We start from the raw sequence: 27,872 nt of genomic DNA on the forward strand, positions 1-27,872 counted from the left end.
CTCAGCTCAAGAAAACACAGGAAAAGGTAAGGCAAATTTCCTAAGAGAAAAGTTCAGCAGTGTGTCAAAGCTGCCTTCTTACTCCTTCCTCTTCATAAAAACCATGAGATCAAAAAATGAATGAACTTCAAACTCTGATTTCACCTTTTCAAGTATAAGAAATGGCCAAAGCCTCAGCCTTGGGATGCAGACACGTAAACACCTCACTTAATTTGTTTTCTATCTAGTACCAAGCAGAAAAATACATGATCAGAACTTTTTTTCACATCCCATATAAATTTTTCTATTCTATTATTTTAATTACATGGTTAATTATGAACTCTCCACATCTTTCTTTGCTTATTTTAAATTATTTTCAAATTATTATTTTAAATTACTCTAAAACTTTTTACAAAACTGGCATGAATATTAAATCAATATATTATTTCTTACAATCCTGTTAGTGTTTCTAAGGTAAGTAGCCAAAGCCTATTCTAAAACACAATGCCACTGGCCATTTCTGAAAGTAGGATGAATTTCCCAGTTTAGACACACCATCTTTCTATCCTGAAAGAAAAAAACACTCCCTTTGTGAAAATATAAAATTTCTTTTCTTAACCAAAAATCAACATCCTTTCTATTTCCCTATGACCTCACCTCCTAATTATTTCGAAAACACATCCAATTTAATGATACCAAAGTAAGTAGGAGGGACTTACAGTTGAAGATGCCGGGAGGTGGATGCTCGGTCACCAGGAGACAATTTTCTTCATCACTGTTGTCCCCACAGTCGTTCTGTTGATTACAGACCAGTGAACCAAGATACAAGCATTTACCGCTGGTGCAGGTGAATTTGCACTCTGGAAAAGTACAATATAAAGCATAAAGTAGTCAATACAAGTAGTGAATTCAATACTTGAATTTTTTTCCCCCATTTGTGCATTTGTGCACCATGACAGTTTGGGAAATCAGTCTATCTGTAGATCCCAAGAAACTGAACTCAGAAAGGGCTATCTTGCTAAGGATCTTATGAAATACACAAGACTGTGTCCCAGGGGCACTCTGGAGCCTGCTGTACATTACTCACCCATGTCTCTAACCCACAAAATAAGTAATACAGGTGCTTTATTTCCATGACCTGCCCAGCAAAAAAAAAAAAAAAAAAAAAAAGTCTGTGGCAGTTTCCCAAGCCTCCAAGGATGTGGGGACCCTGAGAAGAAGCAGCACAAGTCCAGAAGAACTTGGGAGCTCAGGCTTAACAAAAGGAGACTCAGATATTTTATTTCCAACTCATCACTGGATGTTGTGAAGCTCCGGGCAAAATATTTAACCTCTCTGGTATTCATTTATCTTGTGCCTCAGTAAAACCTATTTTAATAGCAAGCAAGGGGAGCACTGACTTTATAATATAAAGCATAGGAAAATAACGTGTGCTCTCTGCTAGCTAAGAAACATCAATGCCAAGGGCCATGTGAGTAACTTACAGAATATGATAGAGCCCAGCCCAAATCCCTATAGGCCACACTGAACATGGGATCCCTGAAATCTCTACAAATCAGTATGTGAAAATGGAATTTACTTTTACGAGACTTTAAAATAAATTTGCAAACTTAACACGTTACTATCAAAGTAAGCATTTAAGAATAATGGAAATTACACAATTATATATACATGAGCACATAAACATCTATGTGTATCTTACATTGAATATCACCTTGCATTCTGACAGTGAGCTTTCTCCCAGGAGCACCCACAAAAGCTGGCAGAACTTGCACAGTATGTCCACATCACTGGGTACAAAAGAAACTTCAGGAAAAGCGTCTCAGATCACTACTGATGCTGACTATCACAGCCTCTTCATTTCTCCTCAATTTTGTCTGTCTAGAATATTGCTGGCAGGTCTGGATCAATTCCTAGGTCCTTTCAACTCTAAAATTCCATTATTCAGATGAAAGACTGGGCATCAACACACCAAGGCCTCCTCCCGTTATGCTAACAATAAACGGGGCTGCAAAGAAAATAACCCTTTTACCTGTTGCAAAGAGACAGAACTTAAATCCTCAAAATATTTCTGTGGCCCAGTATGAAAAGGATATTACAATTCTCCATTTGTTCACATTTTCCTCAAAGAGTATAGAAGACACGAGCCCACCCCCTGACCTAATTTAGAACAGCATGTGAACACAGCCCAAATGCACATCTACAAGTTCATTGCCGGCCACAGGGTCTGGGTTAAAAAATTTGTGCACAGAGTGTGATCCAAGCCATGTGGTAGGAACATTGCTGATGCCAAATGCTCTTCTCATAAGGTAGAAATATTAAAATCCAGCTGTTTGAAATCACATTTATGAAGTGACTTTTTTTTACTTAATGGAAAAAAGGGATGTCAAGAAAAGAATTTATCTTACTTTCCAAAAGAAATATTACAGTTCAGATTAATACCAAACATGAAAAGGACATTAGCCAAAAACAGGCTGATGTTGTTGAAATGGTAACTGGAATAAAGGGAATACTAACCTAAACTGAATCAAACTCCATCTAAAAGATTAACCATTGCTATGGATTGAAAGGATATCAGGTTAGACTACCACATCCCAGTTTGTGTGGAACTTTAAACCAGCAGGAACATGAAACCACACCCACACTTTACTTATTTCAACTTGTTCAAGGGAGACCCAGTCCAGAGAACAAAATGTTTTCAAGGAAATGAATTATGTGATTCATGAATTTATGTAATCAATACTTTAGCCCCTTCTCTGTTATGTGCCAGGTATTGAGACGTGGAAACACAGAAATGAAAGAGCAAGCCCTCTTCAAAGGGCTCACAACATGAATTTTTTTAACCATATGAGAAGTGACCAATATATTTGCTAACTCTTTCCAATGACATATTTTCCTTCTTTATCTCCTTCATATCTAGAGTGCTGCCCAACAAGTGAATGCAACTCAATGAATCACATGTTTGTTGAATAAATGAATGATCTAATCTGAGCCTCATAAAAACCCTGTGAAATAATTAAGTTAGATATTATTCCCATTTCATAGATGAGGAAATTAAGACTCAGAGATTAAGTGGTTGTCCATAATTAAACTCCTAATAAATGGCAACATTCAGATGTGTGTCCAAATCCATTACCTCTGGTCGCAGGCTCTCTCCAGAACTGCCTCTCAGTTTCCAAGTGTGCTTTCACAAATGTGTAAGGTTCATTTGTAATGAGGATGTCCACATATGTAACAAGGTTCTCAAAACAGTTTCTTTTTTTTTTAATCTTTATTTATTTTTGAGAGAGAGAGAGACAAAGTGCGAGTGGGGGAGGAACAGAGAGAGAGGGAGACACAGAATCTGAAGGAGGCCCCAGGCTCTGAGCTGTCAGCACAGAGCCCAACACAGGGATTGAACTCACAAGCTATGAGCTCATGACCTGAGCCTAAGTCGGATGCTTAACTCACTGAGCCACACAGGAGCCCAAAACAGTTTTTTTTCTTAAGTAGGCTTAACATAACTCAGGATGCATTAATAAGGCTTTTGCTAGTAATGTGCTTAGAAAGTTCTTAGTTCTTAGTGCAAACATCAACAGCAATCCATAGAATTTCAAATTCATAAAATCTAAATCTCCTCAATGATGAGTCATTAGCTAAATATCAAACAAAAGGTCTTTCCATTACATGGCCATGTGAATCAAAACAACTGGAATGAAATTTTGAATCTATCGACTTCTTGATGGGATATAGAAAATCACTATAATGCTATTAAGTGTTAAAGATTAATGCTAAAGCTGGAATGAAATTGCAGAGTAAAACATCTGTCTAAGGTAACACAACTGGTGACAACAGAGGCAGGCTTTCAACTTGATCCTGACTCACCCTGCAAGGCCATCTCCACCACACTTTGCTATCCAAAATCCCAGTGTTCAGTGGTCCTCTAATAGCCAGGTTATTGTGGTATGTGAAACAAACTAAGAACCCTAGATGAGAGACTCTAACCTCAGCTGTGTACTGGAATCACCGGGGCATCTTTCAACATTTCTGATGCCTGAGTCCCAGTCTAACTGCTTTCAATGGCCCAAGGTACAGCCTGGGCAGTGGTTGTTTCTAGAGATCCTTAAAATGATTCGGATGCACAGCCAGGATGAAGAACCACTGCCTAGTGAGAATTAGGTAACTTACTTATATTAAGCCCTAATAAGCCCCCCTTTTTTAGCTAATAATATTTTATTGGAATGTTTAGTTGGTATTTGCTAATTTACTAAAAAGTATCTCTTAAAAGAGGCAGGTATTTTGATGACTCCAGGACATAAGGCCCAGTTGCTACAACTCTGTACTGCCAATAGGGTATTTCAGAAGCTTTGTGACCACAGTTGTGACCCCAAACTCCATTTTGACCCACTAACGACAGAAAATGTCCTCAATGAAGTAAAACTCAAGTGAGAGAAAGAAGATAGAAGAATAAAAAAATGTTTTCTTCCTATATTTCATCCATTCTTTGTGGAACTTGAGTATTTCTGCCAAGCCAGAAGTTGAAGGATATCAAAGATTGTTTAAACACTGGAAATATTTTGGCTACCAAATTTGTGGTGATTCCAGACGTGTAACACTGAAAGAACAACAAACTACGTAACTTAGTTTTTCCTTTGGGACCTATAGATATGATTTAAAAATCTGTAATACTTCAATAATTTCTCTTCTTTAAAGTTGGGACTTTTGGGGGCGCCTGGGTGGCTCAGTCGGTTGAGCGTCCGACTTCAGCTCAGGTCATGATCTCACAGTCTGTGGGTTCGAGCCCTGCGTCCGGCTCTGTGCTGACAGCTCAGAGCCTGGAGCCTGTTTCAAATTCTGTGTCTCCCTCTTTCTCTGACCCTCCCCTGTTCATGCTCTCTCTCTGTCTCAAAAATAAATAAACGTTAAAAAAAAATTAAAAAAAAAAATAAAGTTGGGACTTTTTAAATTTTTTTAACATTTATTTATTTTTGAGAGACAGAGACAGAGCGTGAGCAGGGAAGGAGCAGAGAGAGAGAGGGAGACACAGATTTGAAGCAGGCTCCAAGCTCTGAGCCGTCAGCACAAAGCCCAATGCGGGGCTCGAACTCACGTACCGTGAGATCATGACCTGAGCTGAAGTCAGACACTCAACCGACTGAATCACCCAAGCACCCCTAAAGTTGGGACTTTTTAAATGAAGAAAATGGCATCCCTTTCTGCCATAACTCTCTATTTCTTATGAAAAAAAAAAAAAAAACAAACTCCAGAATCAGCAACAGATTTTAGATAATCACTTTATATACTCTTAGTAATAGAGAATTTCATCCAGATTTAGGGTCTTCTTTAGTTTTTCTACATTCCTACATAAAGCTTCTGATGAGCTTCTGTGACTTTAAATTGTCATAGATTCATAAAATTCTAATGTTAAGAGCGCCCTAGAGACACAGTGGTCCAACCTCTCATGTCACAGATGAGGAAATAGTCTAGAGAGAATTCCTGACTTACCCAAAGTCAAAAAATGAATTCCCTGTAATGGAACATAAAACCCAAAATTTCTATCAAATTGAAGGAAAAACTTTTTTGTCCTAAATGTCATTCCAATTATGTATAAATTAATATTAGCCAGTTGGAGTATACTATGTTAGAGAGGAAAACAGAAAAGAATTATTCTGTGAATTCCAAACTTATACACACACACAAAAAACACTGTATTAAAAAAAATGGAGGGGGGGGTGCCTGGCTGGTTCAGTTGGTACAGCATGTGCCTCTTAATCTTGGGGTCATGAGTTTGAGCCCCACATTGGGCCTGGAGCCTCCTCCCAGTAGCTTAACAATTTTATATTCTACACCTAAACTTGAACAGGATTCAAAGATAAATGCTCAATCTTTACTTCCTAGAGAACAAACTTGCATCTCAGAGACCAAAGTTAATAGACTTGGTAGAGTTAACATTCTATTAGTTAAGACAATAAAAAGTACTTGAAAGTTGCTAAGAGGGTAGATCTTAAATGTTCTCACCACAACAAAGGAAATAGTAATTAGGTGACCTAACCTAGGTGTTAGCTCATGCTATAGCAGTCATCATTTTGCAATATATAAGTGTATCAAATCAACATGCTGTATCCTAGACTTATGTGATGTTATACGTCAATTATATTATCAATAAATCTGGGGGACAGGGAACAAAACATTGGTTTCAATTTTTCCTACACTCTTTGTAAAGCCTTAGTTTTCACGGATATAATCTCAGTCACAAAATAAGGACCTATATACAGTATTACATCACAGCTGTAAAATCAGCCTTTTTTGTGAACTGGCAAAGTAGTCTATGGTAGCTATTTCAGTTAAAATTCATACAGCAACATCGGCTCATTCAGTTCACACTTCTACCATTCACAAACCTGAAAACTGAGAGTGATTCTGGCTGCAACATTTCTGACATAAAAATCTAGAATTTGCTCTCCGTAATAGGGGCCTTCTCTATGTACTTACACTGTGAATAACAGAGATTAAACTTAGCTGTCAGTAACCTATAGGTGAAGAATTAATAGGCTTCTAAAATCAGTATAAACAATTTTACCACAACCTATGTAAGTTTACATTTCCTAGTATAGAGATGACAACAATATTTTTATTAATGTATACACATTGCCTACCCCCCCACACAAGGTAAAGTCCAATAAAAATGAAAATCAATGAGTAAAAAACAAACCAAAAAAATGAAAAAATGCAAGGGAAAAGAGAACAACTCTGTGACTTAAGAAAGCTTTACTAACCAGCCATTAAAATGAAGTCCAAGCAAATGAGCTGCCACAGAGACAAGGAAACCAGAGGCATGGTGGCAAGCCGTCGATAGCTGATAGTGGTAGGCATTCCAATTAATCTCCTGCTTCTAAGACTTAAAAACGTCCATAACTGTTTTTATTAAACAGTATGGAATACTACAACATACTGTTGTATGAATTCCGTACAACAGTATGGAAGCTATCTTACACACCAGTTTTGTCACAAAGAGAAAAGAGCTCCCTGTATGGTTATTTCTTTTATCAGCCTTCAGTGAAGTTAGAATACTGGAGCCAGAATGACAGCACCAGAAAGTAGTGATTTAGCAAATTATGAAGATAAGGCTTTGAGAATCTTCAGAAATGAAAAGCTAATCCTTAGGGCTATTCTTTTCAAATGTCAGGTTTTGACAGTATATGAATGGCATAAGGATGATTGATAATATGCATATTCTCCTACAAAATTTTTCAATGCAAAGAATACATTTTGAGTAACCTGTAAGAGACTTAATATCTACGTATTAGCACACTGATCTCTCTCGAAATCTGAGGGAAGAGGTCTGCAGAAGTTGCATGTGCCTCACCTAATATCATATAGTGATTTACACAGCATGCCGAAAGTCAAATGTAAAGACCACTGTATCACTAATGATGCTCTCCCCCCTCCCTCAAAGACAGAGCTGACTCTCCTGGTTATAAATTTGGAACAAAGGGGAATTTAATTAGAAGGTTTATATTCTGTATAATGAATTAAGTTACCCACAAGCATTTCATAAAAGTCATATCTTAAATGGTGCTACTAAAACCATAGTTGTCCTTCAAAAAGATGAATATGGCATGATAAAAGGATATCTGCCCATATAATAAGATTAACATAGAAAAGCTTCCCATCAAAGATAGTAATAAAGTTTTTTTAACTCAATCCATTTTATGATATGGCTTATCACTCCCAATATGGTGCTGAAAAGATAACTTTAATGTGTCTGAAATTATCTGAAAACCATAAGTGAAAAATGTGCTCTTAAAACTCCAAGGTACTTTCAGGCTTTAGACTTCTAGTCCTACAATTACCTTTTGGAGCAGCTTTAAACACTGCCCAACTTGCATCAAAACACCATAAGGCATTTTAAAAGTCAGCAAAAGTCCTTTAGGACTTGAATTGGCAAACAGCGCTATTACTTTTTTGTGTTTAAAACCAATTAATGAGTGAATTTGTTTCTGTGTTGTTCTGTATATAAAATATGAGGAGGTATTCTTACTAACTTCTTAGCACAGTACTAAAAGCAAGCAGGTAAAAACTACCTTAAAATACTTTGAGGAACAAAAAAGGCATATCAATATATGCAATGCACATGAGAAAATAGTTTGAAAGTATGTGATCAAAATATAAATAGTGGCTACTTCTGGGTGCTGGGGTCACTAGTAATTTATAAGTTCCGTGATAATTTTAAGTATTATTTTATAATCAAGAAAAATATAAAGTCCTATTTTAAGGCAGAAAATCTCTGTGAGAACCAAATGTTTGTAGAATTCTAAATCTATCACAATCCTAATTTTATTTATTTTTTGAGAAAGAGAGCATGAGCACGAGCAGAGGAGGGGCAGAGGGGGAATGAGAGAGAGAGAGAGAGAGAGAGAGAGAGAGAGAGAGAGAGAGAGGATCCCAAGCAGCTTCCACACTCAGCGCGGAGCCCAATGTGGGACTCGATCTCACGACCCTGAGATCATGACCTAAGCTAAAATCAAGAGTTGGAGGCTCAACCAACTGAGCTGCCCAGGTGCCACACAATCCTAATTTTAAAGGCGCTAATAAAATACCTAATTGGCCATGGCATCATCCAAACAGAAATCGAGACAGCTCCAACCCCATAAGGATAAACACTACTTCAGTTACATTTCATTTCATGAAGTACATGCTGACCACTTCCATGGGTGGAACAGTAGTAGCAGAAGGGATACAGCTGGTAGTACCTGCTTGAGTAACTGCCTGAGGGGAGTGGCCAATGAAACAGGTCTGCCATGAGGTGGAGCCAAGCCTGTGGAGGCTTGTGAGCCACTGAACAGAAAGCTGCTTTACTATGAGATCTGAGGCATTAAAGAATATCAAGCATAAGGACTGATACACTCTGACACTATAAAAAATATTTCCTTGCAGTACAGTATGTATAAGTGTGTGGGGGTGATAGAGAGAGAGAGACAGAGACAGAGAGACAGAGACAGAGAGAGACAGAGAGAGATCCACGTCAATGGGTTTATACAAAGAGAAAGAAAAAAAGAACATCCATATAACCAGTGCACTGATCAAGAAACAGAAAAAGCAATGGGTGGGTGGGAATGTGATTCCTTGGGGTGTTCTAACTTTCATTTTGACAGGATGTCACTGTATGTGAAAATAAGGCAGGGGAGGTAGGGAGCAGGTATCCAGTCATGAAGAACCTTGTACGCCTTGCTGAGGACTATTAATGGCTCTCAATCTATAGGTTTTAAATAAATGTATTTGAATGTAATGGTAACTGGATAGTACAGAGCATTTAATATATACTTATCAAGACTAACCTTGCATAATGGTTCTCTTATTACTTTGCTTCACTGAGCAAATAAACCGCATATAAGCAGCATAAACCATAAAACTCAACAAGAGTTTTAAGTTGTCCACTAACAGATTTTTCCATATGCATTTGAGGTACACAACCTATGAGGACCACACCCAACTGGTAAGACTAACATAAATGAATGTACAAGTGTTTTACAGCACAAACCTAGGCCCCAAATGGGGGACCTGAACAGGTGAAAGGGAGACATTTATCCTTGGATATTGCAACTTCTGGGCCTCAGGCTCTTTCTCTCTAAGTCATTTCTCCCTCTTCAATACTTCATTCATTCATTCAAGAGTCCTGCACTGTTTGGGGCAAGGAGCATGGCCACAGGCAGCAAGGATAAATGTAAACAGTCCACTGGCCTGAAACTCAGAAAACTGGCTTCTCCTCCAGTTCTTAAAGTGAATATTATGTTTCTCCAGAGGCAAGAATCTTAACCTCTAGATTCCTTACTGGTAAATGGGGTGCCTGGATTAAACCAGTACTTTTGAATCTTTCCTCTAAACAACCTACGTGTTCCCTTTGAGTCCTCAGGATCATCTGCAAGAGATGGGGTTGGGAGTAGGGTTAGTAAAGGAATCCTGGCAGTTCCACTAAGATCTGCATACAGTTAGACTTTTCTCTGAGATTTCACTGGAAAAAGGTCCCCAGCTAAAAATTCTGAAAGCCACCCAATGTCTTAGATCCTCAAAGTTCTTTCAATTCTTACAATCATGATTCTGTAAAATTTTAAGAAAGAAATTTTAAAGAATGAAATTCCACTTTAGCCCTTTGTTGCTTTTGTTGCCTGCTCTTGATTATCCAAATGACAGGTGATCTTTAAAATTTCTGAATTTTGGAAATTTTGGTACATACTGATTATCAACACTACCTCTTTGGGATTCTTCACATCAGCTATACCAACATGATAGAACTTTCCCCATCTTGAAAATAAAAATGGTTTTGTCCCCATTCTCCACTCCTCTGCTCCCACAACTTAATGCCTCTAATCTGCAATTCTCCCCTAAAAAAATTCCAGTCAGGCTTTGGCTCCCATCATTGCACCAAAACTGCTTGTCCACATCCCCAGTGACCTCCATGTTGTTTGCTCCAATGTGGTCATCTCAGGCCTCATCTTACCAGACTGCCTTTGACAGATCTGATCAATCCCAACCACCTGGAACCAACTGCTTCAAGGATCCAGAGACATGTCCTCCTACTTTAAGGACCACTCCTTCTCAAAACCTCCCATTTGGAGGGCACTTTGGAGTGCCCAGACTCACCCTCAGCTCATTCTCTTGATATCTCAAGCAGTCTAGTATTTCCATACTAATAACACCCACAATTATACTGGGCCTTCCCACCTCTCCCTAGACTCTCAATTCCTCCAATCACGTGCTCAACATCTCCATGCAGAATGTAACAGACACCTGAACTTACCAGGGCCAAAACCGGATGCCTCGTTTTCCCATGCAAACTGGCTCCATTCACAGCCTTCTACATCTCAAAACTTCATCCTTCAAATTGCTCAGGCAAAAACACTGGAGTCTCTTTGACTCTTTCTTTTTCTCCAATCAATTAAACAATTCTATTAGCTTCAACTTCAAAACACATCTAGAAACTGGTCCCTTCTCACCATCCCACTATAGTCACCCTGGTCTAAGGTGCCAACATCTCTCAACCAGATTACTTCAACAGTGTCCTGACTAGTATCCTATCTTCTCTCTGTCCTTCCCATCATATTCTAGTCCCAAGAGAGCAGCCAGAATGTTCCTGCTGAAATGGGAGCCAGATCAGCTCTCTCCTCTGCTCAAAACTCTCAAATACCTTCTATTTCACTCAGAGGGAATCCAAAGTCCTTATAAGAAACTCTACACAACCCTCCATAATTGGACCCCCACCAACTCCAACCTCCCCTCTCCATCCCTTAGTTGTCTGTGGGACAGTGGCCTCCTCACTGTCTCCTGAACACACAAGACTCACCTACACTTGCTATTCCTTTGCCTGTAACATACTTTCCTGGGATATCTGCTTGACTAACTCTCTCATTTTCATTAGGCCTTCGCCCAAATGTCAACATCTCTGTGGGGTATGCTCTGACTACTCTGTTTAAAATCGGAACCTCTTATCCATTACACTCTCCCCATACTTCTGGCCCTTCCCATCCTCCTTTCCTATTTCCTTTTTCTCCACTATTCATTTCCGTCTAATGTAATACTTATATATATGCATAATCTTTTCCCTCCACTAGAACATAAACTGCATGAAGGCAGTAGGGATTTCTGTCTGCCTGGTTTTACTAAGGAATTCCCTGGGTCTGAAACAGAGCAGTATATCATTAGCATTCAATAAATACTTGTTAAATAAATCAAAGAACAGAAGTAAAAGCTCATCCAGAGGTTCTTATAGGAAACACACTTAACACAATTGGTATCCATTCAAGTGAAGAAAGTTTTCTCTAACTGAGCAAATATCTTCACTAGAGATACATATACAGAAAATGAGGTAGAAAAGAGACAAAGAGGAGATAAAACTCAAATATATTACTAGCAAATTATGTAAGATATTTTAAGGCAAAGAATTAAAATGATTAGCCACAATAGTTTTTAATTACCTGTGGCCTTCATTTATGGAATTATTCTCTCTCTAGTCTTCAATGTCATAAATATTTAGGCTTTTTCCATCTGTCCCTTCCCAGTCATCTGGCCTAATTCCTAAATCACAATATTCTCTCTCAGTGCAGCCCTGTGTGTTTTGGAGAGAAAGCCCATTGTCTGGCTAAAGCACTGGACTGTTTGTTCAGGAAACAGCTAGCTCCTTCCCTGACAGCTTCCAGCACCCTGAGAACTGGGTGTGGATACTGAGCTCTCCACCTGCTTTATTTTTTAATATTTACAAACAAGCTCATAGGAGCCAGAGAATAAGGCAGGTATTTATCAATTCATGGTACTACTGACCCAGTCTTGTCCTCAAGTTGATCACAGCTAGTTATTTTTTCCTATTTGGGTAAAAACTGCCTTACTTTCCTGTCTTGAGCCTGACAAGGGTGTCTGCCCGGAGTCCTCCAACTGTCACATACCCTTTATGAAATTTCCCTTCCGAAAACTTATACCTTCTGAGACTCCACAAAATCCAACCTCGCTGACCTCAAGGAGCAGCAGGGAGACAGCCATATAAACTCCTGCGTTCCCTGCCTCCTTTAGCCAAACCACACTGGAATTTTGAGATGGTATCTTTATACTTTCTTTAATGGATAACAGGATGCTCCACTGTAAGGAGAATGTACCTTGCCCTAATCAAACAAGGTTTGCTACATTTTGTTTTGTCTTATTTCCCCTACTGATTCCTTAGAAGCTCTTCTCTGTCCCCTCAAGCAAACTTCCCACTGTAGGCCTTATTCAGCCCCGCTTGTCTTCCAGGATAAACTGATGGCCTCCTATCCATGATGGTGCTATATCCAGCCAACTCTCAAAGCTCCCTCACAATACATACAGTCCTAGAGATGCTCAGTGTCAGTAGACAGAGCTATCTTTTCATGTCTAGAGGAAGATCTTTGAGATACTTAAAAAAAGGGCTTTTGGTTTCCACAACTAATCAAATTCAAAGCAGGGATCAATGTGGGTGAAAAGCCATTGCCATGTCCTCCCTCAAATGCCATACTTTAGAAGGAGAAAAACCAGGGCGGGTGAGTCCCTCTTTGCTCTCAGCAGGAGGCTCCCACTGATCCAGGGCCAATCCTGCCTTGGACAGCAGAGATGTAGAAGCCTGTAGCCCTGTACTCTACTTGCATCCATGGTGACTGCTTAATTGGAGAAAATGACCTTCTTCTGACAACTGAGGCCAGTGAGAATCCTAAGTTCCTCAAAGACAAGAAATTTTTTGTCCTGAACATGTTCATTTCATGTCTTTGAGAGAGAATTTCTTTATAGTACCATAGGCAAAGTAAGACTTCCTGAATTCCTTTGCCTATCTCCCCAATAACCAAAAAGAGACTATTTCTGGTAGACTTAAGAGACTTCAAAACAATTTGATTAATAGCCTGGACTGGGGCACCTGAGTAGCTCAGTAAGTTAAGTGACTGACTCTTGATTTCAGCACAAGTCATGATCTCATGCTGTATGAGATAGAGCCCCGAATCGGGGCTACCAGCAGGGAGCCTGCTTGGGATTCTCTCCCCCTCTCTCTGCCCCTCTGCCCTCTCTCCCTCCCTCTTTTTCTCTCTCTCAAACTAAATAAATAAATATTAAAGAAAAAAAATAATAACCTGGACCAAGGTCTTAAAATCCATCCTCCTCAATGGAACACTGGTTGATAAAATACTTACCTTTTGCAATTAGCAATTAACCTATCATTCTGCTCAATTCTTCCCTGAAGGTACACCCAGTTGGAAGCTTACTGCATTTGTGTGGTATGACCTGATGACCTAACACACAGGAGCTCTGAGCATCCTGCTGCTCTTGGTCAACTGTCCTCAAATGTCCTCCCACTGATTACTCTGCTCCACACACTAACCTTCGTAGAATTGTCTCCCTTCATAGGCTAGAATCACTGTCAACCTTTGTCTGGCCACCCTTCTACACCCCCTCAAACAGAATGGGCCTCAAACACCATCCATGACCTACTCCATGGATTTGTTTACTGTTGTTGCTGCGAAGCCCAGATCAGTTGGAACTGATAACCACAGTACTATCAATGATTCCATAAGTATGGAAGCACATGATTAGAACAATTCATCCAGCTCCTTAGGCCAGCCACTTCAGTATGGAAAACTCACGTCATCACTTCAGCTCTAATGTTCCTGCTGAAGCTAACCCCATTCTATCTTGTTCTGTCCTTAATGGAGATAGAAGTAAATGCTCTCACTTAAATAACCATTCACACACTCCAATAGGGTTCTGAGGTTACTCTTTGGCTTTCTCATCTCCAAATACCCAATTTGTCATATTTATCCACATTACCGGAGGAGGACATACACTAAATGGACATGGAGTGGAGTTTTAATGCTATTTCACAGCCAATATAGGAGATTTTTCTCAATAGTAATTTTTTTAATGTTTGTTTGTTTGTTTGTTTGTTTGGCAGGGGAAGAGAGACAGAGAGAAAGAAGAGAGAGAGAGAATCCCAAGCAGGCTTTGCACTGTCAGCACAGAGCCTGACATGGAGCTCGATCTCACAAACCCATGAGATCATGACCTGAGTCAAAATCAAGAGTAAGATGCTTAACTGACTGAGCCACCCAGGCACCCCTCTCAATACTATTTCTGTACACAAATTTATAAAATAGCAATAATAATTGACAGAAATAAAATATGAATTGACAGAACCAGAGACTCAAACCTACACCAAAAATAAATTCATAAAAAAATACAAACCAAAGTAATTTTTCTTTATATTCAAGTAAAACAAAGCACCCCATTTAAAAATGTAACCCTCCTGACCCATGTCCAAGATTGCCTATCTGTGTTCCTTGCTTTATATTTTCTAAAGCATTTAACACTTTAATAAGCCCTACAATTAACTTTTGGTTTTGTTTATGGTCTCTGATCACTAGAATTTAAGTTTGCCTGAATGTAGGAAATTTTTAAGGTAATGTTTTTTTCTCTATTAAAGTTTTTTTTAATGTTTATTTTTGAAAGAGAGAGAGAGAGAGAGAAAGAGAGAGAGTACATAAGCAGGGGTGGGGCAGAGAGAGAGAGGGACAGAGGATCTGAAATGGGCTCTATGCTGTCAGCACAGAGACTGGACACTCAACCAACAGACCCAACCAGATGCCCCTTAAGGTAATGTTTAATGTTACTTCCCTGAGGCTTAGAAAAATATCTGGCATGTAATAGGTTCTCAAAAATAATTTTTTGTTTAATGAAATAAAGTTTATTCTATCAAGTAAATTGCTATTTCTAAATGATAAATATCATGTGTCTCCTCTATTTTAAATTCTTCAGAAGAATACCATCACCTTCAATATTAGTCCATACCAATTAGGTGTGTAAGACTCTTCCTCCTAAAGTGCTCCTGACCACTTTTATGAACTTACTTCCCAACTCCCCTACACATCACCCTGGAAGCCAGACCCACCAAAACACAAAGATGTTCTCAAGCACACCATGGCTTCCCATCATTTTGCCTTGGTGCACATGATCTCTTCTGCCTAGAATGACTTGTTCTTCCCACACCTTACCTGACAAATGCTTACTGACCTTTCAGGAGAAAAAAGAAAAGCACCATGTCTATGATGCTTTCCCCAACCTCTACATTCCTGCTATAATAAAATATTTCTGTCTCTATGTTCCCATGGCAACCAGCACATCCTTCTAGTACAGTGCTTCCCATGTTGCTGTCATTATTTGTCTATTTGTCTGCCTCACCCAATGGTGAGACCTCTCCAGCCCACAAAACATCACATCTTTACATCCCCAGCATCTAGCAGAGCAAGTGTAGTAACTGTTTGTACTTAAATTGAATCCAAAGCACTGGGAGAGGTGAAGAGAAGTACACTCTGGGGTTCAGTTTTGTTTCTTTCACTTGTACCTAAAATCTATGCTTTCCCCACAGACTATCCACACAGACATACAAGCTAAAGAGAAAGACATAAAAGAAGCAGAAGACACTTCACTCCATTGGTTTCATACTGAATCAGAAAAGCCCATTTGTCTTTGCTAATTTAAGCTATTAAAGCTGTGTAAATCATATAAACTATTGTACTCACCTCCTCTACTACATGTCCAAATTAGAGCCAATAAATGCTAAAGGATAATGTAAGTATATGTTTTACACACAGAGAAAATTATACACAAATTCTAGACCAAAATTATAAAATGTCAATGATCACAGGTTTCCTTTGAGATAAAGGACATGTGAGAAGGAACCACATGAAAAGGACTTTCTACAATTCTTCAGGGGCACATACGGGGAATAATCCCAAGGAATTGTACAGATAAAAGAAAACAGGGGGTTAGCTGTGAGAAATGCAGAAACAATGCGTGTGAACACCCATGGACTCAGCCCTCCCAGTTTCAAAATCAGCTGAAGTCACAGCTCAATGGGAAAGGTAGTAAACAGGGTTTTTCCTAAGTATCCTTAAAATCAGAAACTTTCTTCCCTAAAGGCCCAAAATTATCAGAGTTCAAGACAAGTGGTAACTCACTATGATTACACCAACATTAATGAAATAAAACTAAGGCCCTGGGCATCAGTAATATTACAGACCTTTGCTTGTCAATCGTCAATAGGAGGTTAAATTACGCCCAGCCAGTGAAAACTGCTGGGATTAATCATGGGGCTCACTCAGCAACCCCAGCTGCTGCTAATAACTCCAGAGACACACTCCTTTCCCAGCATCACCTTTTAATTCTGGTCAGCGAAACTCACGTTACCAAGATTAAGCTGCAACTACAGCCTGCAGTCTTGCACAAGCAAATCAAAAGGGAAATTTGGGCGTGTTATATCTGAACAGTTGTATCTTACAACATACTCTTCTGGTGCGTGGTTTATGAAGGAGACAGGAGAAGAGGAAAAATGAGACATGTTGCTAGAGACAAACCAGTAAGCATAGTTTTATCTTTGTTGTTGTTGTTTTTAACAAACAAACATTTGTAGCAGTATGCAGTGTCTCACTTTATTTGCAAGTGGCAATTAATATGGCCTTATAGGGCTAGAGGGAATATTTCTTTGGATCTTGGAACTTGAAGGGCTGAAGCCCTTTTCCTAACTGTGGTTCTTCTCCCCTCATCTTCCATAGTGTGAGCCTTATGGGACCAGTTCACAGAAGTATTCCTCAGCAATAATGGACGTTTGATGAAGAAAGGAATGATAAAATAATCAAACGGGTTATAGAAATGCACATATGCAAAAAGTTGCCATTAATTCAGTAATACTTAGAGATGAATAATTTGTTCATCACACCAGAAATTAAAACGTATTCAGTCTACAATGAGCATTGAAACTACAAGTAAGCCATTCTGTTGGAACCATTTGGTTACCTTATTGCCTGGGCCCTAGATCAAGCCATTCCCAAGTGTGGAGGACACCAACACGGGGTCGTGTCACAAACCTGAGACTGCAGGTACCATGCAGGCTTGGTCAGGCCCACAGCCTCCAGCCCCGCCCATGAGCACACCTGCTGTACTGTGCTCTGCAAAATGTGCTTTCCCCTGCAGCTGCCCCAGCTCATGTGAAGATCTACATTTCTGCTTTCCCTAGAATGCCCAATATATCTTTTAATTCTATAAGCAGCAATCAGGGCAAGACTGGGGTGAATGGGGACAGCCTCTCAGAAGATCTACAAAAACACAGAGGCAGAGATGAGGGGCATCCAGCAGCCGGTACCAAGCCTTCTTCCACGAAGGACAGAGCTCTGCCCTCAGTGACGAGAGGCCTAACAGAGACTCACAGAACTCTAAAGACTTCTATATTGGTAGGAGGCTTGTACTGGGTGGAACGGACACCTCAGCTTTCCCAAATGGGCAGCACTCAACCCCTGAACATGAAGGCCTCTACTGGTTTCTCCACAGCCTTGGACAAGTTTCAGCTTCCCTTATGCTTCACCTTCTGCCTGAGTGCCTCAGACTAACCACAATTAAAGCAGTTGCCTTTCCAACCTTACCATCACCAAATATCAGATGCCCTTAACTTTTACTTTCTTCATCCCACTGTTATTTATTCAATCACTTAGTATTTAGTCAGCAACTACTGAATGCCAGGTCCTGTATTAGAGGGCTTTTGCACATCATAGATGAGGAAGCTGATGCTCAGAAAGCTTCTCTGAGTAGATGGTCACCTGGGGAAGAGCCAGAAAACAATTCTTCGCATGTTCACTTTCTCCTGCTCTGGGCACTGGGCCCCTGGGACCCACACGGAGCTATGGTGTCTACGTAGGTCAGAGGTGGAAGAGCAGGCAGAGGATCTCCTGCAGTGATGGGGGCAGTGCTGCAGCATCTACAGACTGGAGGAGAGGGGTGCAGAACCCAGGCTGGCTTCCTAAATTCCACATAATTTCCCCGCCCATCTTTCCCAGTCCTTGATCTGGAAACGATCAAGACATACAAACATATCCTCATACATGGATTCATGCCCACAAACACCTCCACACACACACACACACACACACACACACACACACACACACACACACAGCAGTAACCTGAAAGGCAACTTGACTATTCCATCCTGCACAGCTATCCCCTCCTACAGAGACTTTAAAAAGTTAGTCTGTGGTACTAAATGCAGAAAGATAATCCCTGCTCCTTTTAATATTCAATGATTACTTTGTTCAGTGGCCCTGGTATGTTTTTCTCTGTATAATGTGGAGGAAGGCTACTTAGAGGAGGTTCTCTATGCCATCACCATACTCAGCAGCTTCCTCAGATGAGAACATCCTGCCAAATTAAGCATCTGCTAGGCTGCATGCACTGAGTTCCTTGTACATTTGGGACACAGAGGATTGAGGTGCCTTCTAGCATGAGTGAATGTAACTAATATTTTCTAGGATGCCAACAGATCATTCTAAAGGGAGTATTCCATAGTTAGCCATTACCCTCTGCAAAGTTCAGGAAGTGTTAAATCAAGGCTGAATGTGGACTGTTATGTCTTATAAGCCATGCAAGTAAGCTCTACACTTGGGCTCTGAAACCTGAGCAACATTTCACCAGATATCCCCAGCAAAATAAATATCAGAGCTTAGGTATGCTTTTGTGAAATTTATCTTCAACAAGGACCCGTGTTCTTTATTTTTGTAAAGAATTAAGATATTGAAAAGACATTTTGTGCTCTGCTGTGTCCTAAGAACCTCCCTCTTTAAAAAAGTTCTCAATATTGTGGCACAGTTTCATTATAAATCACAAGTGTGATAGCCAGTTAGCAAGAGACCAACAGTTTTTCCTCCTCTGAAGGTGCATGCAGATTGGCACAGAGATTGTGTCCTCATCCGTGGCACTCAGACACAATATTTACGCAGGCATTTCAACAAGACCATTCAGCTGACATCTCTGTATGTGGCACGTATGTGAACATGTGCACAGGAGTGTGTGTCCAGTCTTCTACCAGCTGAGAACAAAGAACGTTAAAGCTGGAAGGAATACTAGAAATCGTGAAATCCAAATCCCTTATTTTAGAGATGAGAAATTTCAGTCCCAAAGAAGGAGGAGCTATAACATGGTGGAACTAGAATCAGACCCCCTGAGTTCAAATCCTGATGTGAGCATTGATTACCTAGCTGATTTCGGGCAAGTTAGTCCTCTTCTCTGGGTCACAGTCTGCATACTTGTAAAATACAGACAACCCCCAAATCTACCTCATGGGAATATTTTAAGGATGAAATTGTATAATTCATGTAAGGAACTTAAAAGACTCCCAGATAGATAATATTGTACCTAAAACTAAGTTTGAACCAAACCATGATCCAAAACTTTGGCTTAATGATTTCCAAGCTAACTGCTTTCCAACATGGATCATCACTTAGAGTGTACAACATGTTGTAAAAGGACAAAAAGACTGAATGAACATCAAAAACATGAATCTCTGTTATATATGTATACACACAGAGGCCCTTGTCCCAAAACGTATGTGAATTTCCAAATACTGTTATGGCACATAATTTCCCCCAATAAAATGCAGCAAAGTATAACTGAAAAATTTAAGGGACCCCTTTAGACTTTTAATGATTCTATAAATATAACCCTAAGGTAATTTATAAAGCTAATAAAATACATTCCAACTGAAGCATTTACTGCAAGTTTTTATTGTTGGTGACAAAAGTACATAAAGCATTTTTCTATGTCATACAATCAAGCCACCATAGAATTAAAAAATCTTTGCTTTTATTTATACAGAATTTCTATTGTCTGGTTTTGAAACCCAACTGATCAGGGTCTAAAGGTGGCAGGACTGGGCTGAAATCCCTTAAGGATGGGAGCTACAAGTGACCAGCCAGCATTCTCTGGCACAATGCCTGGCCCACGAATATATGTTTCTGGAACCAAACTACTGTCTGGCATATAGTGCCAGCCAACCATAGCTCAAAGTGTTTGTTCACTAGCTGCTGCTCAAACCTTTGAACTTGGTATACCAAAGGTAGTTTAGGTATCTCAACATACAAAAGTACAGGTTATTCAAGAGCTGGCCATATTAGACCTGTGGGCTGTCCATAGTCACAAGTGCTCACAATGGAATCATAAAGACCCAGAACCCCTAAGAGATGAACGACAAAGAAAACATAATGATTCAGGGCATCAATATGAGATGCGGTTTTAAAATCCCCTCAGGCAGGAAGAATGATCTAAAAGAGGCCTGGCAGAGGTAAGGTCCAATAGCATGAGCTTCCCTGTCCCAGGTGGTGAGTTAGACAGGAGCACAGGGACACTGAGTTGATAGAACCAGGTGAGACTCCCAATAAAAATGGCATCAAGCTGGCTCCTAAAGGTGAGTATCCAAGTAGGCATGGAGGTCCCAGATGAGTGTCCAAGCAGGCATGGAGGTCCCAGCATAGACTCAGTGCCTAGAGTGGGGGAGCATGAAGGAGCCTACCCCCAGAACTGTGAATGCCCACCATGGCCAGGGCTGGGCTGGGAGGTAGAAAAGAGACTAACTGAGGAAAAGGCTACAGAGGGAGGACAGGACAAGCCCTTGAAGGTCTCAGGTAACGAGCAGGTGATCAAGGGCTCAGTGCAGGCTCAAGACTCCTGAACATCTGAGAAGCCAAGCCTCCAAGACTATCAATGTCAATGCTAAAACACGAGGTGAGCCACAGAATTGGAAAAGCCTTTATTTCCCAGGGCCTCTCTTCCTCAGTAGATGCCCGATGGTGTTGGGATGTGCCATATTGTAAAACCTATAGTAAAAGAGGTAGATAAAAGGAAACACACAAAAAATTACCTATAATAAATTGAACTAACAGGAATCCTGACATCTGTAGGCCACACTCCAGGCCACTGTGACAGGAGCATGAGTTCATGTGGTTTGAAATATATCAAACCATCAAATTACTATTTGCAAATAGAGATGTGTTCAGGCCAAGACACCAAGGTAGAAATAATTGGTAGTCTTTAGCCCCTTACTTTTGCACTGAAATTTTGTACAAAGCTTGTGAATTATGGCAGGTCAACTTGACAGAGAAGGAATCAATTTATGTGCAAATGCATTTATTTTTTTAAGCTTTTATTTACTTATTCAAGTAATCTCTACACCTAACGTGGGGCTCAAGCTCACAACCTGGAGATCAAAAGTCGCACACTCTTCCGAATGAGCCGGCCAGGCACCTCACAAATACATTTCTTAAAAATACTTTTCTGATCTCCAGATCTTGATCAGATCTTGGCCTGGCCTCTCCCTACCACACTGGGCTGTGAACTATGGAAACTCAAGCTATGAGCCATTTCTCATTCACAATTATGTACCTTGGTTTTTATAATGTAGCAGTTGATTTCAGAGTCAGTGTGGCAAAGTGGTTAACAGTGGACACTGCTGCCAGAGTACCTGGATTTGATGCATGGCTCTACTACTTTCTGGCTGTGCAACTTTGGACAAGTCACTTAATCTCTCTGTGCTGAAGTTCACTTAGCTATAAAAAGGAATCAGAAATAGTATCTGTCTCATAAGGTTGCTATGAGAATTCTAGTAATATACATAGAAAGCACCAAGAATAGTGTGTGGCATAGAGAGCTCCACGTAAGTGCGTGCTATGATTATTAACGATACCTTCTATTATATAAATTTGGTCTTTACCCTTTATTATAAATCTTGTGCAGTTTACATTTTTTCACCAATAACATGTACTATAACTATTTTTGCTATAGCAATTACATTTTTTTGCAAATAGAAAATAAAGTTTTGTTGAATAAGTGAGTGAATGAATGAATTCCTATTTCACTAGATACAGGCACCAGTGTCATACCAAGAAACACAGAAGACATCTGAGGTACAAACTGACTTCACACAGCTGTTATATAATTGACACAGTGGCCCTTGGATAAGGGCTGTTTTCATTATTTATCTCTACAGCAGGGTGTGATAATGAGCCATGCTGACCTGAGACATCATGTAAGATAATGGACCCATAAATGAAGGTGGAACTGCAAACGACTAAAGACAAAGTCACTGTTATTATTGGAAAGAAAAGTGGGAACAAAACCAGAATTTCAAAAGGTGATGGTGCTGGTATGATCCATTCACATAACTTGAAAAAACGCAAGAACCTGAAGAGGCCCAGGGCTGCCTCATGTTCTGGCTGATGAACACAGCAATCATTCAGGATCATTCATATTTATAACTAGGGAAGGGGCTTCCTGTGCATTATCCCATGTAAGTTTCACAACAAACCCACAAGAGGTATTACTGGGTATAACTGGGCCCACTTTCCCAAGGGTAAACCAAGGATGATGATTTGCCACAGTTCAGAACAACCAGTGTGTGGCAGAGCAGAGACTTATACTCAGGGATTAGGACTCCAGTTTCTAATATCAGGTCTGCTAAAAGGTGATTGTATGATTTTGAACTCTGGGCCTTAGTTTTTCATACCTGAAAAAAAAATGAGGAACCTAAAAAGAAGATTTTTGATGACTTTTCTAACCTTAAACTTAACTTTAAACTACCGTCAGCATCAAATTCCTAATTATGTCCTACTGGACAACCATGGTATTCCTTGTCTTAGTTCATGGCCCTGCTTTTCAGGCTGCTGCCCACCTGCTCTGAATCCTTTTATCTTTCATCCAATCCAGCAGCTTCCATTATCACAAAGATTCAAAACCCCCCACCAGTCCCATGTCATTACTGAAGATCTGATGGACCACCCCCCGCCCTTTGATCCCCTGACCTACCAGTCAGCTAACAGCTGATGTAGAGTCCAAAACAAAAGATCCCCACAGTGGGCAAAGCACTGTGGAGATGAGGCCAGCAGCCAAACACAATCCTAGCCACCCAACCTTCCATCCTGGAAGGCTTTCTGCTAGAACTAAAATGCAGCTTCAGGAAGGACCCACTTAGGGTCTAGGCAGACCAGCCTGCCTACCCACCCTGCTGATTGATGGGGCAGCAGATGAGGCAACTAGCTGTCCTTCTCTCCAGACAACAGCCTTGGAGAACTGGAATCCCATGGGAAAGATGATACAATGGATTCCAACGGGTTGCTGAGACTTGTCCTACAGGGTGAGGTTTGCCCCTCTCGTAAGCTGAGGGTGTTGCCCACTTCATATATCAACTCCAGGAGCTGTTCAAAAACAAGTCGCCTTTCCCCACAAGGCACAATATGCCTCACAGCCCTGAGACCATGGCCAGCTCCTTCAGATACTCTTGACCATGAAGGAGAGGCATCTGCATGCAATCAGACCTCCCTCAATGAAGAAAGCACCCATACCCCATTCCTCAGTGGAACAGCATCAGGAACTCCCCTGCTGCTCTTTGTCACACTCTTACCAACAACCCAAGCACACCACATGCTGGATGAACTTACACAAACCCCACTTCTGGGGGGAGGATAATCATCTGGAGAAAGGTCATTCTTCTAGGCTATTACCCATCTTAATGAACAAATAAAAATGGTAGGGTTTTTCAGGTCATCAGACATTGTATATGTTCTAGAAATGTGAACAACCTCTTAGCTGAGGAGTAAATCAGCATTTCTGGGACTAAGGACCCTACACTGTACAGAGACCTCCATGCAAGGGTGCCATCAAATATCTTACCTCCAGTTTCAACTGGAGGTGAATTTCAATTATCCACGATCACGGGTGAAGAGTAGTAAGGATGATCCCCAAAGAACTGCTTACACAGGCTTCACAAAGAATTTTTGTACCCTCTTTTTGCATAAAGCTGAGCCTGGTGTATGGGGATTTTACTTCATAGTGAATAGTGAAGCCCCCCTCAGAAGGGCTACACTGTCTAAGGGCTTAGGGTCGTGTGGGCTTCCTCCTACTCTGAGCTCCCCAACACTTCAAGCTGAATAGAGAGAAGGTGGTCATCTGAAAACCAGCCTCCCCATTTACTGTCCCTGGCCTAAGAAGATAATGAAGTCTTTTGGTTTAATGGACCTCCTGCTAGGCTGCAGCAACTAGAAATGCAAAAATAAGTAAAAAATGGTTCATTGTGTCAATGGGGGACGTTATCATATTCTCCAATTAGTCCTATAATTATGAAGTTGAAAATGATTTCCCTCTGTAAAACCCAAATTCCTGCCTGCCCTCTGACCTCTAAGTGATAATGACAATAGTGATGTTGACTGTACAAGGAACTGAACTAGGCCAGGCACTGTACATGCACTGCTCTGCTGAATCCAATGAGGCAGGTATAAATAACCCCATACTGAAAGGATGAAACAGACTCCAAGAAATGGCAGGAATGACAGTTTCTTAAGTCTGCTTAGCTCCAAAGCCCACCTGTTTGTCCCTTCAATCAGGAGAACTGCTTTGTAAAGGCAGGCACTCCAACTTGTTCATCTTTGTATTTCTTTTTAGCCAAGCATGAAACTAGGTACCAGGTAGGCCTCAAATCAGTATTTGTAGAACAAAATGTAGCTGATCATATAGTTCATCTATGACTTGAGAAAGTATGTCCAGAATACCACCAGATAAAACATCACCCATTTATTTAACTACCACAAACAAAGAAACCTTGTTTTTGGCTAGAAATGCTAACCCATATAACTCTTCTTTTCCCCAATGATCTTCCATGTGCCAACTTTATTCTGTCATAGTAAGAAGATACGAAATTTCTCAGAAAAACTTACTAGGTAATGCAAATTATTTTGCAGCAACCTCAGTGGACGCTGGACATCCAGCAAATTTATTTGACTGACTAGAATTGATGGACTAGAATTCCCTGATTTTTAAAGATGTAATTTCTGTACTCAAGCAAAGACTTTATCTCTTTCCCTCAAGTCACATTCCACCGTGCTGATTTCTGTAAAAGACACTGTTCTGGGAAAATTACAAATGCCTGGTCACATACTTGATTATACTAGAGACAGGGTTAAAAGGAAAAATGCAGTTTATAATATTAAAATATACTGTGATACAGTATACTGTGATACAACTCCTGCAGAAGCAACAAAAACTAGCTGGAATTTATGAACAATCAAGCAGCTGCATTTCAGTGGCTAGTATACATTTACAATTCTCTTTTCTTACACAGCCCTGAAACACTTTTTAAGGGAATTCCTTACTTTATGTCTTATGGGAAGTGCAGGTCTATCACAACAGAAAGTGCAAAAACAAATACAGCCTTCGGTTCCAGCCTCACCTGTAGCTAGGGTGCAGTCATGTGACCTTGGTTTCAAGAATTCAATGCACACTCCTGGGCTTGACCTGGAGTTAGTGGTACAAGATAGAAAGGTCAAGAAGAGCCCATCCTGCTGGTCTCTATCTTACATCGTGCACTATCACATATGCCACTCTCACCATATGCCAGAAGAAGGCAGCAGCACTTCCAGCAAGTCAGAGAGGAATCAGTAACAGTCTTCCTTTGATTAGCTCACTTCATAGATGATAAATAAAAATTTGGAAGGCAGCTGAGAGAAAGTGATCAGCCATATAATCATGTACCAATAGGCACATTAAGTGCTCAGTTCATTTGTACATTTATTGAGCACCTACGAGCTGCCAGACTGCTATTCTATATACTAGGCCTATAAATATAAGGGAGACAAAATCCATGCCCTCAAAGAACTCATAATCTAGACGTGGAAATTGGTACTTAGATCATCTTCTCACATCCAAAATAACATAATTAGCTTAGTCTGCCTGCCCTGCTAAAACCGAGACCTATAAAGTCAGGAATCCTGTCTGTCCTTTTACTGCCATCTCTCTAGTTCCTCAAGTATCCAGCCTGTAACAGAAAATCAACATCAGATTCATGAATGGGTAAATGAATGAATGAATTTAATTCATTTAAATAGAAACCCCATAGTAAACGTTATACTAGAGAACTATGGGTTTCTGCAAACAGGGTAGAGTTCACAGAAGAAACACTTGCTGACCTAAGTTCCAAAGATGAATACAAATTTCTCAGACAGAGAAGAAAGGTGAGTACGCTCTAAGGTCAGGAAACAACAAACAGAGGCTGGTGGTAAAGGACATGCCATGCTCTACAGAAGGATGTGCACGGGGAAGAGGCAGACAATGCAGTAACTAAGGCAAAGTCGTGTCACCGAGCTGATTGCTGTGAAGGACTTAGGGAGCTACCCTGAGTGAACACCAACTCAGTGTAGACTACCGGGTTAAGTCTTATAATGGCAATTTCAACAACAACAAAATTCCTCACAGGCCTAAAACAGTAACTGAAATACCCATTCTCTTATATGAAGCCATTGTATCTACAGGAGGTTACTACTAAAGTAGTTACATATCAGTTTGTAGCAAACATTTTGTTCATTTATTGAGCACCTACTATGGCAAAATTATGAAATAGAGGGACTAAAAAAGATGATTCTCCTCATTAGCAATCTATGTAGATTTGCTTAAAGCTAACTGCCACTTTCTACGGCAGCCATGTGCTTCACAGACCTCCAACTGCAAAGGGCTGCTGCTGTGCTCAAAATTCATCCTCTTGTTTGTCCTGAATCTCTGCTTCCCACTTGCAAAAAAATCATCACTAAAACCAAGCTATCCTTTTAGAAAAAGAACTTTCAGTTACCCATAAAAGGGCTTATCAGTTTTATGAATTTTTCTAGGCATCCAACCTGTTTGATCTCACCTCATATTCTGTTAGGTTAATCATAAGGCAAATCCGAAGAAGGGAAAAATTTATATACATTGTATTTTAAAGTCCAATGTAAACCAATAGCTGTAATTTTGGACTTCCTATAGCCTATGCTTCTATCCTTTAATGCAGATGATCAAGCAAGACTAATAAACATTACCAAAGCTATATGTTCATTTAAGGGGTATAAATATCCCTGATGAATTTCTTAAACTTGTTACTTGGACATAGTTTTAGACTTACAGAAAAGATGCAAAAGTACTTCAGAGTTCCTGCATACCTTTAACCCAACTTCCTTTAGTGTTATAATCTGACTATAGGACATTTATCAAAACTAAGAAATTAGCATTGGTATAACACAGTAACTAAAGATATTTTCCAGATTTCACTAATTTTTCTCAATAATGTCCTTTCTATGTTCCAGGATCTAATATAGGAGCCCAGGTTTCATTTACTTGTCCCATCTCTTTAGTCTCCTCCATCTGTGGCATGTCCTCAATCTTTCCTTGCCTTCAGAGCCTTCACACTTTTGAAAAGTATTGGTCAGGCAATTCAGTAAAATGTCTTTGATTTGGGTTTGTGTGGTGTCCTATCATGATTAGACTAAGATTATGCATATAGGGAAGAATACCACAGGTGAGAGGTGATCTTCCCCTCTCATAGCATCCTATCCAAGGATATAAAATGTGAGTATGTTTATTACTGCTGATGCTGACCTTGAGCACTTGATGTCTGCCTGTTTTCTCTAACCATAGAGTTATTATTTTTCTCTTTGTAATTAATAAATATTTACCTTATGGGGGATACTTTCAGACTATTCAAATATGCTGTTTCTCCTTCAATTTCATGTACAGCAATTATTATTATGGTATGC

At 40.0% G+C, this 27,872-nt stretch overlaps 1 protein-coding gene across 3 annotated transcripts in view; it reads right to left on the bottom strand.

Moving 5' to 3' along the window:
- LDLRAD4 (low density lipoprotein receptor class A domain containing 4) overlaps positions 1–27,872 on the bottom strand; it is a 252,513-nt gene that overhangs the window by 193,458 nt on the left and 31,183 nt on the right. For all 3 annotated transcript variants that reach the window (XM_086682395.1, XM_025931101.2, XM_086682396.1), the window contains exon 2: positions 699–839. In XM_086682395.1, the coding sequence (XP_086538521.1) occupies positions 699–839 (141 nt within the window). The remainder of the gene's footprint in view (positions 1–698; positions 840–27,872) is intronic.

This window comes from Puma concolor, chromosome D3 (genome assembly GCF_028749965.1).
Source record: "Puma concolor isolate L17-30 chromosome D3, mPumCon1.1.hap2, whole genome shotgun sequence".
NCBI lineage: Eukaryota > Metazoa > Chordata > Mammalia > Carnivora > Felidae > Puma > Puma concolor.